This window comes from Falco naumanni, chromosome 4, assembly GCF_017639655.2.
Source record: "Falco naumanni isolate bFalNau1 chromosome 4, bFalNau1.pat, whole genome shotgun sequence".
Classification (NCBI taxonomy): Eukaryota; Metazoa; Chordata; class Aves; order Falconiformes; family Falconidae; genus Falco; species Falco naumanni.
Genome location: NC_054057.1, coordinates 87,242,852 through 87,259,804, shown reverse-complemented (window position 1 = coordinate 87,259,804; position 16,953 = coordinate 87,242,852). Strand labels below are relative to the sequence as shown.

At 48.8% G+C, this 16,953-nt stretch overlaps 2 protein-coding genes across 5 annotated transcripts in view; one reads left to right on the top strand and one right to left on the bottom strand.

Annotated features, from left to right (window-relative positions):
* LOC121085988 (delphilin-like) overlaps window positions 1-6,139 on the bottom strand; it is a 46,747-nt gene extending 40,608 nt beyond the window's left edge. Inside the window, 3 exon segments of the mRNA XM_040589054.1 lie at window positions 102-256; window positions 3,091-3,662; window positions 5,702-6,139. Coding sequence (XP_040444988.1) covers window positions 102-256; window positions 3,091-3,662; window positions 5,702-5,717 — 743 coding nt within the window. The 5' untranslated portion in view covers window positions 5,718-6,139.
* Window positions 6,140-9,064: 2,925 nt separating this feature from the next.
* ZDHHC4 (zinc finger DHHC-type palmitoyltransferase 4) lies at window positions 9,065-16,627 on the top strand. Of its 4 annotated transcripts, XM_040591365.1 has the most exons (7): window positions 9,065-9,462; window positions 9,616-9,752; window positions 12,102-12,175; window positions 13,865-14,043; window positions 14,144-14,269; window positions 14,893-15,137; window positions 16,193-16,627. In XM_040591365.1, the coding sequence occupies exons 2-7, from the start codon at window positions 9,630-9,632 to the stop codon at window positions 16,472-16,474; spliced, it is 1,029 nt and encodes a 342-aa protein (XP_040447299.1). In that variant the 5' UTR covers window positions 9,065-9,462; window positions 9,616-9,629; the 3' UTR covers window positions 16,475-16,627. The 4 variants fall into 4 exon arrangements, with proteins under 4 accessions (XP_040447299.1, XP_040447298.1, XP_040447302.1 ...); XM_040591364.1 differs by having other exon boundaries at window positions 9,067-9,752; XM_040591367.1 differs by lacking the exons at window positions 9,065-9,462; window positions 9,616-9,752 and adding an exon at window positions 9,759-9,925.
* The last annotated feature ends 326 nt before the right edge of the window (window positions 16,628-16,953 follow it).

Genomic DNA, 16,953 nt, shown 5'->3' with positions numbered 1-16,953 from the left:
ACCTGCACCGCTCAGCCCTGCCCACCCCTCGCCCATGGGCAGGTGGGTGCCTGTGGTTCAATGACCAGCATGGCAGCATGGAGGTAACTGGCACCCAGTACCTGATGTCATCAATCAGATCCTGCTGGGACTCCTGGGTGAGGACCATGCAGAGGGCGTAGGCCAAGTACTCCACCTTCCTCTCTGCTGCGTACTGCTTCAGGATGGTGAACACCTTCTCCTTGACCTCTGGCTGGTCACTGAGGGTGTCGTCCACCTGCCACATGGGAGCCAAAAGAAGAGGGAAGGGACACTGAGCAGCAGAGCAGTTAACCGTGCATATGGAGGTACTGACAGTGCAGAAAACATGTCCATCTCACTGCAGCACTTGGTCAGCCAACAAGGAGGGAACCCATGTAGGGGGGAAAGAGAAACTTCAGACATCAGCTCATCACGCTGCACCACTGGGGTTTCACACACATCCCTGGTATTGCTGTTCTCTGTGTTAAACATTGCACTGGAACAGCAGTGTGATCCCAAACCCCGAAACTCTGCTGGGTCAAAAGTGGGCCCACGGGAGAGGTTCTGACATGTCTGGGCTGGGACCTGGTGGATCGCTCAGGAGTCTACCTGGCAGGGGACATCATGATGGGCTTTTGGAGATATTTAAGCCTCTAATCACACCCTGATCCTGCCATTAACTCTGGGAGGCTGCAGAGAAGTGGGTAAAGGGAGCACGAATGTGAACCCCAGCCCTGGAAACAGCATCAGCAGCTCCCAGCCACTGTCTTGTCCTTTCCACCTGTGACAGCCATGACAAGCAGAGTAATTAGCTAATTGCCATTGAGCCAATTGCCCCACATGGGACCCTCTTGTTAGCTTCCTCCCAGGCCAGGATGCTGTTCCTTGTCCTGGGCAGTGGGTTGCTGGTACCTTGCATGCAGCCTGGCTACATGCAGCAAACGCGTGGGATGCAGAAAACCCCCTGTGACCACCCTGCAGTCCTTTCGTGCACTGGGTTTTCCTGCAAGGTGATGGTTTTTTGCTGACAGCAGGTTTAACTGCTTCCCTCCCACTCTGCGAGCAGAGGGGGAAGCAGCAGTGAGGGGAGTGGAGCCCCTCGCCCTTTCCCAGTGTGCCCTTCCGCAGCAGGTGCATGCAGGGCTGCATGTGTGCACCCCTGCAGTGGCACTGCAAGGGAGCCGGCAGGCATCGCCCAGCCAAGCCCCCTGCACTTGCTGGGAGAGGCCCTTGCTCAGGGAAGGAGAAAAGCTCTTTCCTCCAGGTGCTTGTTCCACTTGGCAGGTCCCTGGGGGGGGCTGGCACTGGCGTTGTGACCCCCAGCACAACCCTCTGGGTGCTGCTGGGTTTGCGCAGCCACCACGCAAATGCTGCAGGGGCTCCCGGCAGCAGCAGCGTTTCAAGGTTACCGAATCTGGGGCAGCTGCGTCCCCCGAGCAGATTTGCATGCTTTTCAGTCCCAAGGTCCAGCAGAAAAATGACAAAGACCATGGTGTTCCTGGTGGGCTGAATCCCAGGATGCTGCTGTTAAATTTTTGCCTGGGCTGAGACCGCAGGGTTTGGTGGGCAGGAATGGGGGGTTGCTGCCACCCCTCGTGTCAGTGCTGTCCCCAGTGTGTCCCTGAGCATGCAGGGGACAAGAGGAGATGTTGACCTGGAACTGAGATTGTGAGCACCTCCATCGCTTTCCAGTGATGCCCCCAGGCTGCCGGGAGGCTCGGCTGGCACGGCCCCATGCCAGCCCTGGCCCCGCTGCCACTAACAGCACCGCTCCACCTGCCAGGCGAGTGCGATTCAAACAGGTGCTCTGCCAAATGAATGAGGGTGGGAAAAGCCTCCGTACCTCAGGCTTGCAAGTCACCTGCAGGCAGTGCAGGCATGAAATGCAAGCCACTGGCACCCTCCAACCTTCCAGCCTTGCAGCGGGTGCGCAGGAGTACCCAGGTGCTTGCAGCACTGGCACGAGCAGCACCTACCATAGCCGAGCTCCCAGGTAAACGAGGGTGTAAAGCATCGCACTGGGTTTTATTATTTTCTGTATCGTGTAAAGAGATGAAGCCACTTAAAGCATCTATGCCATTAACCCCCTTTAGAGAGTCGTTTGTCAGCTGAGCTGCGCTCCAGCACCCAGGAGCCAGCAGCACATGTGCTCCACAAACCTGCTTCTGGCTGGGGCTGTCGGGGAGGGGAAGGGAGGGGAGGTGGCAGAGGTGCTACGACAGGAGCTCACACTGTCGTGACCAGCTTGCTCACTTCAAAAGTGCTCTCCTGTGATCATCCAGGAAACATATACTTGGTTTAATGTGACTTCATGAGATGAAGGCAGTGTGGAACACCCTCTCATCCTCTTGTTAATCTCCTGTAATCAGCAGGTATATGCTTCACATGCCATGCTCTGCCTTACGAATCCAAACTTCAGTGCGTATTTGTGCATCTTTAATGTAGAAGCTGACTGAGGGGATTCAGCTGATACCTACAAATCTCTTTATGAATGTCTTGTTTCTTTATTAACTTGGGATCAAAAAAAGCCACAAGCCTGGTTACTTTCATAACAGTATTTTAAAAGGCTACTTTGAAATGGAAATTAGAAAGATTAAAAACCCAACCATGATCAAATTTATAATTAGCATGAGGTGATGTGTTTGGCAAACTACCCACTAGGATGCTTTCAGGGACACAATGAAGATGCAATCACATTGATGCTTTCCTTCTGCAACAAAATAAGAGCTAAAACGTCTGTGGAATGACATGCTCAAACTTTGCAAGGATGTTCAGGCATAGAGGAGAGAGGGATCTGCCCCTGTGGGTTTCCACACACTCTTGTAGTGCAAAGGAGTAAGTAATTGGAATCATCCCCCAGAGGATCTGCAAGCTCTTTGCAGCACCCATCAAGAGTTACTGAAACACAGGTAATTATCAGACCCTTCTCTAGGGCACCAATGCCCAAAATCTGCACCTCAAGCCTTGTGACGAAGCCAGGAGCATCCCCCCATCTCAGCACACTGCAAAGGCTGAAAGCAGGAATCTCCAGATCACTGGGAGCAGGAGGTTCCCAGAGCCCCAGACACTCACCTCATGCCTTGGTCTTACCTTTTTACTGAATTCCTGCGCTTTCTTTTTCCTCTCCTGGTGCACAGCATCAGTGCTGGGGACAGGGTCCCGAGTGCTGGCCCTGTGCTGTGGCCGCAGCAGCCCCAGCCGCAGGGACTGCCCATGGCAGGACCTCACCAGGGCGGCTGCCGACTCAGCCAGCATCACCGGCATCCCATTGACTTCCAGCACGTAATCCCCTGGCTCAATCCCGCAGGCAGCAGCAGGTGACTCCGGGCTGACTCTGGCCACTCGTGGGGGGCTGCTGCTTGCCAGCTCAAAGCCATAGCATCCCTGGGGACCAGGGGGGATGTCAGCGTGCTGCAGGCGGGAGACCACCCCAATGCTGGGGGGCACGTTGCCGCAGCGCCTGGCCAGCCCCAGCAGTGCTTCAGAGCCCAAGGAGGAGACAGGCTGCCCCTCGATCTCCAGCACCTCGTCACCAGGCCGCAGTCCTGCTGCTGCTGCGATGCTGCCCTCCTGCACCCAGAGGATGTAGCACGGACCGGTCCCACTTATCTTGAACCCGAAGGCCTCGGGCCAGCCCTGGTTGCTTGCTGGCATGGCTGCAACTGGAAAAGAAAGAGGGGAAAAAAGGAGTTACGATGAGATTTCCTTCCTTAACATTAGCTCCTGTAGATACTATGTGCACCCCATTGGGTGTGGGGGTTCTAGTCTGTGCTGCACCACTGTGGGAAGAAATGCCCCAAGAGGGATGCTTTTCCTCCATATTTCCCTAAAAAATAGCTTTTATTCTTCTACCGTCAGGCTGCTGGCAGTGCCAATGCCATTAGCAGTGAGGAAGCTGCGTTGGCCAGAAAGGTCGGGGCTACACCTGGCACCTGGGCTGTGGCCTGGCACAGCCCTTGTCTCAGCCATCAGTGGCACTTACCTAACCCCCACACACACCCCCCTGCTTCCCTGGGAGGTGTGTTTGGGCATTTGTTTGTATTTATTTCTCTAGCAAAATGATTACTTCATTTCCCTGGCATGTCACATTAATGAAAAGATCATCCAATGACCTAAACCAGCCTTATTTTAACCACCTCTTCTCAATACTCAATATTTTAGCAGTTTGCAACTGCAAAGTTACTGCACATTCATTAGAATTTGCCAGATCCTCTCAGCTCTCCTGGCAGTATTTCTTTGTGTCCTTCCTGTCCTGTGTATAGTATCAACTTGATCACAGCATCCTGAAATTCAAAGATGAGGAGTTTCAAAAGGACTTGTCTGTGGTTTGTTTGAAGGGTTAGGACCAGCTCCATGGATGCTCAAGGAGAAATCGAGCACATCAGCCTGAAACATCTACAGAAGTCATCTTTGCCCAAGATAAATTGGACCAGCTGACCTACATGGCTCATTTGGATGCCCTTTTGATGCCATTGATGTGTAAGTGCCTGCATTTTCTGCTGAGACTTGCTAAAATAATTCACATGTAGATTTTCTCTTCATTTGATCTTAGCTGTCTGTGAAGATGCTTTTCACTCCTGTGTTTATTCCATCTGTGTTATTTAACACACATTAAGCACTTACAAAAGGGAAACACAGTCTTTTACCTGGGAAAATTATTTTACAGATACTACAAGGACTCAGAGCTGCTCAAGAAAACATCCTCACAAACGCACCTTGATTTTTTTGCTCTTTGGATCAAACAGTCTCAAACCAGGCCCAGAGCCACAGAGCCCAGGAGCTCTGAAGCAGGCTCTTGCTGTGTCCCACTGAGCGGCTGCTCCCCCCAGCCTGGGCAGCCCAGCAGGTCCCAGTTCGCTCTGGTGTGTGCTTCTGCCAGCACAGCAAAGGCATCCCTTCACCGCGCTACCTCACTGTCATTGGGGTGGCGTGGTTCTTCAAGCTTTGATCTGAATGACCAAAAGACATTTATTCTGTTCCTTTGAGACCTAGGAAATCTTGGTCAAAATTCAGAACTGCTAAAAACATTCTTTAATACCTTACTGTAGGCCAGGGAGGTTAAAGGAACTCTTCTCATGACCATTTTCAGCAGAGATAATACCGACCAGCTTGCTCTGAGAGCAGAATCGTGAGGATGGGCAGGGAACACAGCATTACTGCAGAAATCTGTATCAATAACCTGAACCTGCTCTGCCAAACAGCTACTCAAGGCTGTATTACAGAGGGCACTAGAAGTGCCGCCTTCATAAGGAAATATTAAAAAGGACCAAGCAATATACTGTCACTAACGCTGTAAGTGTAATAGTCTTGTCCTCTTTTGTACAGCAGTGCTGATTAAAATGCTACATAAAAATCAGGGATTACTGTTACTGTTGTTACTCAAAGAGGAAACACAGCTGTTGCCCGTGTTAACAGGTACAGATGTTGAGGACCAAAGGGGAGGTGTTGAGAGTAAAGCATGGGCAAGTTTGGCAACAGCAGGATGAAATCCATCTGTGACCGAACACCAGGGGATCCCTGAGGAAGCAAAGCACAAGTTTTGAAGGCTCCAGCAAGAGCCCAGTAAGCACCGAGACGGCCCCAGTGCAGCCGCTGTGGGCTGAGCTCCACAGCGAAGCCTGGCATAGCAGCGGCCATCACCTTGCTGCAGGGAGCTGCATCACCCCTTTCCACCTCTACACCCTACGGCTGAAGCACTTACAGAAGTCTGCGGCCATCCAAGCGAGCCTGACGGGCTCTCACCAGCAGCAGGTTTGTCCCACTAAGGGGTTGAGGCTTTCTCGATTCTCCTCCATCACCCCTGGAAGTGCATCCCACCTACCCGCAGGGCTCCCAGGGGCATCTCTCCAACTCCCGCGTCCTCGCTGCAGCCCCTGGGGTGCTGGGGGCACAGCCCTTGCATGTAGCAGCAGTCCAGGGGTGGGCAAAACAGCTGCTGTGCCACGGTGCTGGAGTAGAGCCGGGGCAGAGGGTGGCTGCCCCTTCCCAGGCTTCTTACTTGAGCCCTGTGCCCTTACAGCTGCTCTGAGCCAGCACTAGGCACAGAAAGGTCCTTCCTGCCTCTTCCTTTCCTAATTTATTTCCATCACAAAGAGAAGCATGGACAGACTAACTGCTGTGCTGGTCCTGGCTGAGTCTGGTGCTGACCTGAGCCTGCAGATCTGGGGGGAATTACGAGCTGGAAGGAGGTAAAACAGATTAGTGCCTGTGGAGAGAAATCCCTCACCCACAGGGCAAATCTGAAGCGACAGCACTTTGCAAAAAGCAGCAGAGACGCAGCATGCCATCACCACTGCCAAACAGCAGCTGGATGTGCCGAGACCTCGTTGACCCCACCACCAGCTATTTGAGAGGGACACCAGAATTTCTGGGAGTATGCATCTGCCAAACAACCTTCTGCTTGCTGCAAGGATTTGGGATTCTGGACCAACTTCTCCAGGGTTCACCAGATCCTCCTCAGCCAGGCTGCAGAGGAGTGGGGGTCCTCACAGCAGGAAGCAGCTGAGAGCATTTCACAGCAGAGACCCCCCATGCTGGCACCGACTGTTCGTTAAGCTGCTATTTCTGATTTTCTCCTCTGCTTCCTCAGCACGTAGGAATCTCAGGGCTTAGGGCTTAAGAGGTTTTAGGGTATTACATATCCTGCTGCAGGGCACCAGTGGGAGGGGCCGTCTGCATCCCATCAAGGACCACACAGCAATCCAGTCCTCCCTGGGCACTGGCACAGGCTGAGCTGTCAGCAGCGTTGGGCTGGATGGGAAACAACCTCCCCAGGAAAGCTGGGAGACTTGGTAAGGGACTGGGTAAAGCCTTATGAAGGAGAGCTGCAGGGACCTGGTTGGCGCAGCCTGAAGGTAAGCACGGTGCAATGGAAGGTCTTCCTCTCGCTCGCGCCCTTCATGTTCATACATGTCTGCTGCGAGGGACTTGGAGACCTGCTCCTCCTGTCCTCTCCAGCTCTGGTGTCAGTGATGCTCTGCTAGAGACAGGACATGGCTCCCTTCTCACAGGTCCTGCACAAACACAAATCTCCTCAGCAGCTGAGATCCACAGGTGGGCGTTGCAGGGAGCGTGCGCTGCCCTCCCGTGTTGATGCAGAAGTGCACACACCTTCCTACAAAACGTCAGTGCATCTTCGTCACTATTCACGGCCCAGACAGGCAGGCAAAACTCCAATGGATACTTTTTTTTTTCCAGCAAGTGAAGTAATTGGTTCTTTTCCCTCCATTTTTGACTTGACTACTTTAAAACAGCGAATTTTAATCCTGGCAAGAAACTAGTTATGGGATTCCAAGCTAATGAAAAGTTTGTTTCCTTGAAGACCTTCTGCTAGACTTTGATCAGACAAGACTTTCTGATTTTCACAGCACTTAAATTGAATGAGCTTCATCTCCCAGCCTCAACCTGCTATTAAAGTGTTTGCTGACTCTTTTGTCCTTGCGCACGGCATATAAGGCCACTAAGAGTGGATGGAGCCCCTCAGCAGCACTGGTGCTGGTGCCCTGCTCGGCAGCACTCACTGCAGCTCCTGCCAATAGTGCAGGCAGCTACATGCTGGGTGCACGGACCGCAGTGTACAAACCTGCCTGTCCACAGACAAATAAACAGCTTCATGCCCACACGGCTGCCAGCCCCCCATCCCAGGGCCCCTTCTGTGCAGGCAGACTTGCCAGGTTACATCCAATGTCCCAAACAAACCTCCAGCCTACCTGAAGCAGTACAGAAATTTTGCTGCATCAGTGGGAAGGGAAAAAATGGCTTTTTCACTATGCCCTCCATCAGGAGCAAAGTGCCTCAGGCTGCACTCTGGGGTGGCTGTGCCCCAGCAATATTTTGCCTTCATTTCTCACTCACCAGGTTCTGGTTTGGTGCACTGGGGGCCAAGAACTTACCAGGGAAAAAAAGGTCCCCTTCCTGAAACTCAACCTCACCTCCTGCCACTGTGTCTCAGCCAAACCAATTAATTTCCTCTTGGTGCCAAAGCTACCCGAGCACCCCTCAAAGGGCTTACCTGCCGTGCCCGAGATCCAGCCAGCAGCAGACTGGGACCCAGAGCTGGCAAAATCATCACAGCAGTTTCGAAGCTTTTGGATCAGTTACCTGGCAGCAGCAACTGGCTGAGTTTCTATGGCAAATTCTAACCAGGCACCGTAACCCAATCGGTTGCTCATTAGTGGCGCTCCAGAGAGCATGGACCGCGCCAGCTGCAGGGCCGGTTTCAGTTGACAGCCACGCCACGTAAGGAACCGGCACAGGACCTTTATCTCCTGCAGCTTTAGTTCACCTCAGCCTGGTTCTAGGTGAGATCCCGGCATGTACTAGAGCAAACTCTCCCCTACTTCTTGCAGCATGTGCGACGTGATGGTGTGACATGAGGCTCCGGATTAGATGAGAATATAATGCTCAGAGCTCCTGTAGGAGACAAAAGGATTTTGCTTTAGAGGTTTCACCAACGGCAAGAAATCTGAAGAAATTTTTGCAAATTCCTTAGAAATCACACAAGCTGTGCCATGCCAGTTGGCAGTGTCACACAGATCCTCTGGGAACAGAAGAAATCAGCACAACAGCGGCACTCAACTCACACGGTAATGAGCTGCCCAGGATGGTAAGAACTCTACACACAACTCTGGGATTTATCAAATTTAGCTTTTATTTCTACCGCTTTAATCTTCACTTTCTGCTGTGGGGGAAGGAAGAGGGCCAGAACAAACGTCTCTGCCCAGCAGCCTCAGCTCCTTCAGGAGCCCACGGCTGATTTCTCGCTCCATTTGCAGAGGCGCTGCCCAGGGCTGGGCCCGGCCTGCGGCCGCCAAGCAGCTCCCTTCAGCCCGGGGCAGGGTCCCCCCCGGGCGGCCGGGCCACAGGGAGGCATCGACCTTGAAAACGGACCTTCTGAACGGCTCGCGCAGCACCCGCGCTGCCCTGCCGGTGCCCGCGGCAGCCGCCACCCCAGCTGCTCCGCCGGGGCAGGCCCGGGCGAGGGGCGGCCCCCGCTTCCGGGTGGCGCCAGGCGCTGCGGCCGCCGATCCCCGAGCGGCCGGGGGACTCGGCGATCGGCTGGGCGGCCTCGGGCGGGGCGGCGAGTGCGCCCCCTGCCGCCGGGAGGCTGACAGAAGCGGCGGCCCCGTTCTGCCCCCGCCGCGTCCCGGGCCGGCGCCCTCCCCCCGGGTCCCTCAGTAGCGGCGCCTTCGACGCCCCGCAGGCCCCCACCGTGCCGCCGGGTCACTCCGGGCTCCTGCTGCCCGGCGGTGGGGCTCGGAGGCTGCAGGCCCCTGGCAGCGTCCTCCCCTTCTCGGCGCGGTGCTGGGCCCCGCCGGCGGTGCCCGGGCTTGGCTGGGCGGCGGGGCTCGGGCCGGCCCCGCTGCAGGCCCCGCTGCAGGCCCCGGCCCTTGGCCCAGCGGACTCCCAGCCCCTCTCTCAGTAGGGTGCCCCGTGGCAGGGTCCCGGGCCGTGCAGAAATAGGTAGAACACTGAAATAACTGCGGTGTCCCCGTGGGGGAGCGGGGTGCGCCGGCTGCGCCGCTCCCCGGTTCCAGCCAAGCGGTGGGCAGCGCGGCTGGGCCCGGGCACTGCTGGGGGGCTGGCACCGAGGCACTGAGCAGCCGCTTCTGGCAGTTGCAGGGCTCAGGATGGACTTTCTGACGCTCTTCTTGATTTACTTGTGTTTTGTTCTTGCTGCTGTTGGCCTGCTCTGCATCTGCTCGGGACGGAAGGAGAGTTTCCTCGCAAGAAGTGTCAATGGTGCAAGCCAGGTAAAGAGCTGAGCTTCCAGAGCGGTGCTCATCTCCTGCTCTGGTGGTCTGCCCTGCTTCGTTGTGCTGAAATTAGTGCAACTGCTGTAATGTCACCTCCATAAAAGATGCTAATATGTGTGGTTAGAGTGAGGAGATGGTATATTTCATCCTATTTTGACAACTGCTCTCAAGTAAGTGCTAATTGGGATTGGAAATAGAAATACGCTTCCTTTCGGCAGATGAAAACATGCCCAAGCACGCAGTAAAAAGCCATTTGCATCTCACAGCTCCTGTTCCTGCCTGTGCCAGCCTGGCTGGCTGTGGTCACCACAGGGTAGTAGTAAGGACCGGACTTCTCACAGTGCTAGAAGTGCATTGTTTGGTGGCACCATAACATGTCAGCTTTGAGAAATTAAATAATAATGAGAGCCCAAGTATTTGAGTATTTGCAGTTTTTTGGTATTTGCTGCTGTCATTAACAGCAAGAAGGTAGGTGGAGGGAGGTTTGAGGAATAAAAAAGGGAGACTTGTAACTGGTAGCAAATATTTTAGGGGAAGCTCTGTAATGTGAGTCTGTAATGATGTTGCAGGCTGTTGTATCCTAAGTAAGTGGGAGGAATAAAGAGCTTTAAAAGACTAATAAGAATTGGCATTTTACTGTAAAAAACGGGCAATTAATTGAAAATGCACTAGCTTGTTTTTCTGTCTGTTGGGCTGTGTCTGAATGAAGAACTCTTGGAAGGGAAAGTATAAGAGAATTATCATTGAAATTGTAAATAATATTTAGTGCTGTTTACATGAGTCTAAATAGACTTTGAGTTTTATTACTAGTATTATACTTTCTTTTTATTTTGCTTTATGGACACGTAGATCATTGTGCAGAGGAAATTTATTATTTTCCTGCATTTCTTAATAGCTGCTTCTATGATACATGCTAACAATCAGCAATTAAAATACTGCCGTAACGCAAAGTCAGTCTGGAGAAATGTAATTGATTCTTGTACGCACAAAATAAATATAGGTAATCCTAAATAGTTTCTCTAGATGCTATTTTAAATGAATTTCTGACTGTAATTATTGAAGCGTATAAACCTGGAATTTGACATTGTTTGACTTCACTCCTGTAAGATACTTTAAAGTATTTATTGTGAGCAATATGAAATAATTAACTTGCACAGAGCGCAGCTGTTTCTAGCTCTGTGGCAAGTCAGCTTCCACCCCCAGTCTGTTTTCCTTGCTGCCAGCGGTTCAGTCATGCGAGATGGTTGTATTCATTGTACAGGTTTTCTCACTCTCTCCTACTTTCATCATCACCACAAGCACAAACCGTATTTGTAAGAGCTTTTTGCTTTGGTGTAAGAAATGGCTGAAATACAAGGGATTGCTGTACTGTATGGGATAACAGATATTGAAGGTAATGGTAGACTGTAGTAACATACAGTTAACTTAAACTTGAATTTTGCAATTGCATGCAGGTTGCGTTTCCGTCTAGTTATGTATTTCCTATTGCAGTACACAGCCTCTCTTTAAAGATACTTGTCACTTGAACTGCTGATACAAGGCATAACAGTTAAAAGAAAAATATTTAACATCTTCTCAACTTCACATATGCTTTTTGCCTTCTGGTCTTTCACATCTGAGACGAGAAGCTCTCACCGCATATTTTCTTTCCTTGTCGGCTAGAAATAGGCTCAGCTGCTCTAATTCCTCCACCACTGATGGAGCAGCATGTTGCTATAGAGATCTGTCATCCTCTTAACAGGAGAGTCAAACAATTCCACAGTTGCAGACTATTGCTGAGGATTTCACTGAATGAAGACAGGCAATTTTCTTCTCATTAACAGCAGTTAGATAGACACAGAGTTATCAAATTGGATCATAGCTGTAGTTGAAGAAACTGATTTTTTGGGTTTGCTGGGTTTTGTTTGCTTTTTGGTTGAGTTGTGGGGGTTTTTTTCCTGTTTCTGGAGGATAGCAGGCTTTATTCCTTTTTTTATCTCCTCTTGCATCTGTCAGATGACCTGATGAAGCATATTGTAGTTCATAAATTGCTCAGTTCTATCCCCTGCTTAACCAGTTACCCAGTCCATAACCCGATATAAGCTCCTTACAACTTTCACACATTAACCCAGATACATTTGTTTGTGCCATTAGGGCTCCCGAGAATATGGAACCTCACTCCCGTTTTGAAAACCCCAGCAACAAACCTGTCTGTATTCTTAGGAGCTCAGATATCCCTGAAAATGAGCTTCCTTCCTGGTGATATGGCTACAGATATGTAACTGAGGGATTAGGTGACTTGTATTTTTATTTGAACTTTCCACAAGGCAGAAGCAATAGATAACACAGTGTTTTCATTTGCTTCAGGTATTGTCATTTGTAATCCCCTCACAGCTGCAGAGTGTGACACAGAGGGTGCTTCACAGGCTCTTCCACACAAGGTATTCACTGGTGGGATTTTTTTTATGCTTTTGACATTATTTTTTACTAGTATTTCCGGTTACTGTTGGTGACCTCTTGGCACCATCAGAGCTTTCAGTATTAACCTTAGCTACCCATCCTCGTTAGCGGTGCTTGTCAGGGATTACAGATTCCCTTTAAGGCTTGCTACACTGTTGTCTTTCTGTTCTTTGCTTATTGTGTAGAACATGGTACCCTGAAACATTTGAACATATTGACAAATCAAGATAATGTGGCTCAGTAGCTTCCAGTGTAACAGATGTTGGTCACGCTGGTGGGAGACCGCATCCACATGAGAATTACAACAGATTCCGTGGCAGCTGCAGGTTGAGTTTAGACAGAGCTAGCAATCCCCATCCTCTCCCTCAAATCCCATTAGTCTTAGTCCAGCAGCTTGGATGTCCAGGTGGCTCAAGCGGAAGCTGCGCAGCTGCCAACGTGCAGCCTGCTGTATTAAGGTGAATTTTGTAGTGTGCTGTAAACTTCAGTGCTTTAGGATCTGCTTCAGGAATTATTTAAATACCTTTCCTCTGGGGAGCAACTCCAATATGACAGACACTTCAGGGGCGTAACATCTACAGCTGTTGAACATGTGCTGCAGTTGTTTTGTTGCCTGCTGTGCAGATTCTCTGCTGTAACATGGCCCAGGAGAGAGTGGCTACACTGTCAAATGTGCAGTCAGCAACAGAGCAATTATCTGATGAGCCTGGTGTAGTTGTCATTGCTAGATTACGCTGTGCGCTGGAGGCACTTTGATCCTCCACACGCACCCTTTGACTGCGTCACCTCATTCAAGCAAGAGATTTTTCAGTTCATGCAGAAGTCCAGTGAGATGTAGCGCTTGAGGGTACCTTGTTGCAGCCCTGCTGTTGGGAGGAGACTGCAGGATCCTGCTGGATTGCACACAGAAATAGCGTTGGAGAGAGCAGTAGAGCAGAGCTTGTCTGCAACAGACTTCCTGCTGTAGTAAAGTACACATCACTAGTTATTGAAAACTCATAATAAAAGTCCAGCAAAGTGATATATAATGCGGAGAGCTGTCATAAGTCAACATTGCTTTCCTAATGCGTGGCTTGTGTGAGCGTCTATTTGCCAGGCTGCTGCAAGCTGTTGCTCAGTATGATGCATCCCAAACAAACGTCTGTGCCAAACGGTTCTGCAACATGCCTTGCCAAAGCTGTAGTGTGCCGACAGGCTGGAACTAGTGTTTGCCATTGCTAACCTCCTGCCACGCTTTTTTCGTAACATCTGCTTATATTTTTACAGGTTTGGGTTTTTTTAAATTACCTTTTACTGGGGTTTTATTTGCTCTCGGAGCAGCACACAGCAAATGTCTTCTGGCAGAATGTTTTGTGGCCTATTGCTGTGGCGTGTTTTGTCAGCACCAAGTGATTATGAGACTGTACTTGACTCTACTGAAAAAAAATCCAAAGGACATGCCAATAATGGAAGTGAATTTAGCTGGCATATTTAAAGGAGTGTATGTGGGAAGAAGAGAAGAAGAAGCTATTGGAGGGAGAAAACACTATTAATATGCAATCCATGCTGGCCTGAAAACCTAAAAGAGGTGTCTCCTTGATTTGGAAAGTCTTTGCTGATCACCTCTGAGTGTACTTGACCTGTTAATCAGAATGCTGAGTATTAGATAGTCTGTGCCCTTTCTGTTACAGAAGCTCTTTGTTTGTTGTCCTGCACATACTCTTGCAAGCTGCAGTGTATGGGGAATACACATGGGAAGTTTTTGTTTACTGTGAGGAGCTGCAGTTCCACCTCCTCCTCCTGCTGCTGCCCTACCTGCTGCTGGCTGGGAACGTGGGCTGTTTCATTCTCTGCTCCCGGGCCAATCCTGGTAAGCTCATGCTGATTGTGAGCTATAGCTGTTTGAAAACGGAACATAAAAAATGCTACAAACACTGTTACATTTACTATTTTTCTTGTTTCTTTCACAGGTATAATAACAAAATCGAATCATGCATCATTAGTTAAGATTTATCCATACGATGGTGTATTATTTCAGAAAGGCATCGTGTGTCCTACGTGCAACATGGAGAAGCCAGCCAGATCAAAACATTGCCGTAAGAATCTTAACTTCCTTGATAAGCATAACACTGATACTTCCCCAAATTAATTCTCCCTCGATAACTGCAGTTCACACTACATCTGTTCTGTTACCTAACTCGATGCACACAGGATTGTGTTCATTTTACTGGGGTTCAGATCACAGCTGCCCTTTCCCCATCCATGAAACTGTTTTGCTGCTATTTCTTTTCACAGAAATTACCAGTTCTGAGGGTGTCAGTTGGGTCAGGAACAGGCAAGCTTTTGAGCCTCTAGAAGTTTAATAAAAAATTATCACCTGTCAAGACCTGAGTTCAGGATTTTGTGGGGGTTTTTTTGTTTTTGCAGAATTTGCTGTTAGCATCTAAATGCTGGGAGCTACAACCTGTACCTTTCACATGCTTTGCCAGGCAGTACTTTCAGAGAAACCAAAGTCTTTGAGCTGCAGATACATGTCTTTATTTTTAGTATTGGGTTTTTTATGATGTGCAATTGAAATTAAATGTTTCCTTAAAAAGCTATCAGCTAAATCATGACCACAACTCTCAGTTTTTTTCAGATGAAAAACTATCCTAAACTGTGTAAAAACCAAATTGATTACATAAGTAACTGAACTGTCTTGCCACTCGCTCCCCATCAGGTTTCTGCAGTACGTGTGTACATCGTTTTGATCACCACTGTGTGTGGGTCAACAACTGCATTGGCTCCTTCAATGCAAAGTATTTCTTCCTTTACCTCTTCACACTGACTGCCATGGCTGCAACCATTGCAGGCATCACAACAGCGTTTCTCATCCAAGTGGTGCTGCTGTCAAATATGATGTATGGGAGTTACATTGATGACCAAGGACAAGAGCATGCTGTTGAGATTCTGTTCCTCATTCAGGTAAGTTTAAGCTGGCTGGGTTATTAGCTTATAAAAAGTTTCTCCCAGTGTTTGCTTTCAGGGATCTTCTAAGTCCACCAGTTCTCACAGGCAGGATGTGGACAGACTACAGGATTTTTTTACCAACTCCACACAGCTTATTAATTTTAGAAAACTGCCATTGCAGAATACTTTAAAAAGATGGGATTTTTTAAATTCCATTCTCATGGAGTTTTGTTTCCAGTCTGCTTTCACTCAGCATATCTGGTTCATAAAGATTCATAAAGATCATTCCAATGACCATCTACTGCAGTAACATTTAGGAAACAATTGACAATCCTTGAGGTATCTTCATGGAGACAATAAAACACGACCCTGCTATCCTGGAATTTAGATACTTGAATGTTTTTTCTCACATACAAGCAAAGGGTGACTTTGAGTCTGTCTAGTACTTGAGTCATTTGCATTTTGATCCCCTCGTCCCTTTCTGTAGTATGGCAATGAGGTAATAAGTAGTAAATGCTTTATCTTTTCCTCAGCCTAGACAACAGGTGTTTCAGCTGTGGACTTTTATAAAGGGATCTTGGTCAGGGAATGTTTGCTTATGTTTGAACAGTACCATTAGCACTCTGCAGCATGGGAATTTTAATTCAGAAAAGAGCTGCTTAAACGGTATCATGTCAGCAAAACCTGAAGTTGTACCAGCTTGTAGCTTCTTCATTTGGCAGTTTGTTTTGAGATGATCTGCATTAATGATTCTTTTAAATTTAAAAAACAACAAAAAACAAACAAGCAGATCTCTAATATGAAATAAAAACATTCAGAAATAGATGGGCGTAGAAAATACTCCCACATACCATCAAGGCTTGCGAGAAAACAAATTGCTGGAAATCTGCATGGCGTACTCAGAGATTCAATTAGGAATGGTCCATAGGGCTGTGACTTTATCACTGGGGCTCCACAGTTAGGTGTGCGTATGGATGCGTGCTTCAGCCAGCATGTTACAGTGGTCACTTGCCTCCACGTAATTTAATGCTCCAGCCTTTTAACTAAGTTATTATTTTCTTTCTTTGCAGCACCTTTTCTTGACTTTTCCTAGGATTGTCTTCATGCTTGGTTTTGTTATTCTTCTCACGCTCGTTCTGGGTGCATACTGCTGTTTCAATCTGTATTTGGCCTTAACCAACCAAACTTCCAACGAATGGCATAAATCCAGAAGATACGGTTGTTCCCACCATGTAACATTGCAGCCTTATGACAGAGGAGTTGTCTACAAAAACCTTTATTCTAAAGGAATCTGGATGAATTTAAAGGAGATCTTTAAGCCTCCTACAGCGTTGGAAAGGAAGAACGCATGAAGATATTATTGTTCATATGTGCATCTTTAAACTTTTTGTAAGACTTTATTTCAGCAGTGTGCTTTGATGCCCCAAACAACTTTTGTAAAAGATCGCTGTATTTCAGTTCAGTAATTGGAAACTATTTTTTGATAAAGCCAAATGGTCTTCAAAGCTAGAGTTCTTCCAAGTTTATCTGTAACACTACTGGTACCAGTCGTGACAGTGGCTTGTTAAGTCTTTTCAGACACAATCTCAGCACAGAAACAAGCTGCGCTAGAGTTAGGTTTGACTAAGGAACACATACACAGGGAACTGTTGGGGGGTTTTATGGTTACTGTTCTGTATCCTGCATAATATATACCACTGTCTAACAGGAAGACTGAGTTGCCTAAGTTACTTTGGTACATCTGAAGTAGGTCTCCTGCAGGAGACTTTACAGGAATATAGCAGTGTTGCACATGTGGAAGTGGCACTTATTTGCCAATTATTCATTTTTT

What these genes read in the sequence shown, in the direction of transcription:
- ZDHHC4 (XM_040591365.1), top strand. Translation starts at nt 9,630, where the DNA reads ATGGACTTTCTGACGCTCTTCTTGATTTACTTGTGTTTTGTTCTTGCT. An exon ending in GTGTCAATGGTGCAAGCCAG is followed by an intron (nt 9,753 to 12,101) that starts GTAAAGAGCTGA and finishes CATTTGCTTCAG; the next exon opens with GTATTGTCATTTGTAATCCC. An exon ending in CACAGGCTCTTCCACACAAG is followed by an intron (nt 12,176 to 13,864) that starts GTATTCACTGGT and finishes TTTCTGTTACAG; the next exon opens with AAGCTCTTTGTTTGTTGTCC.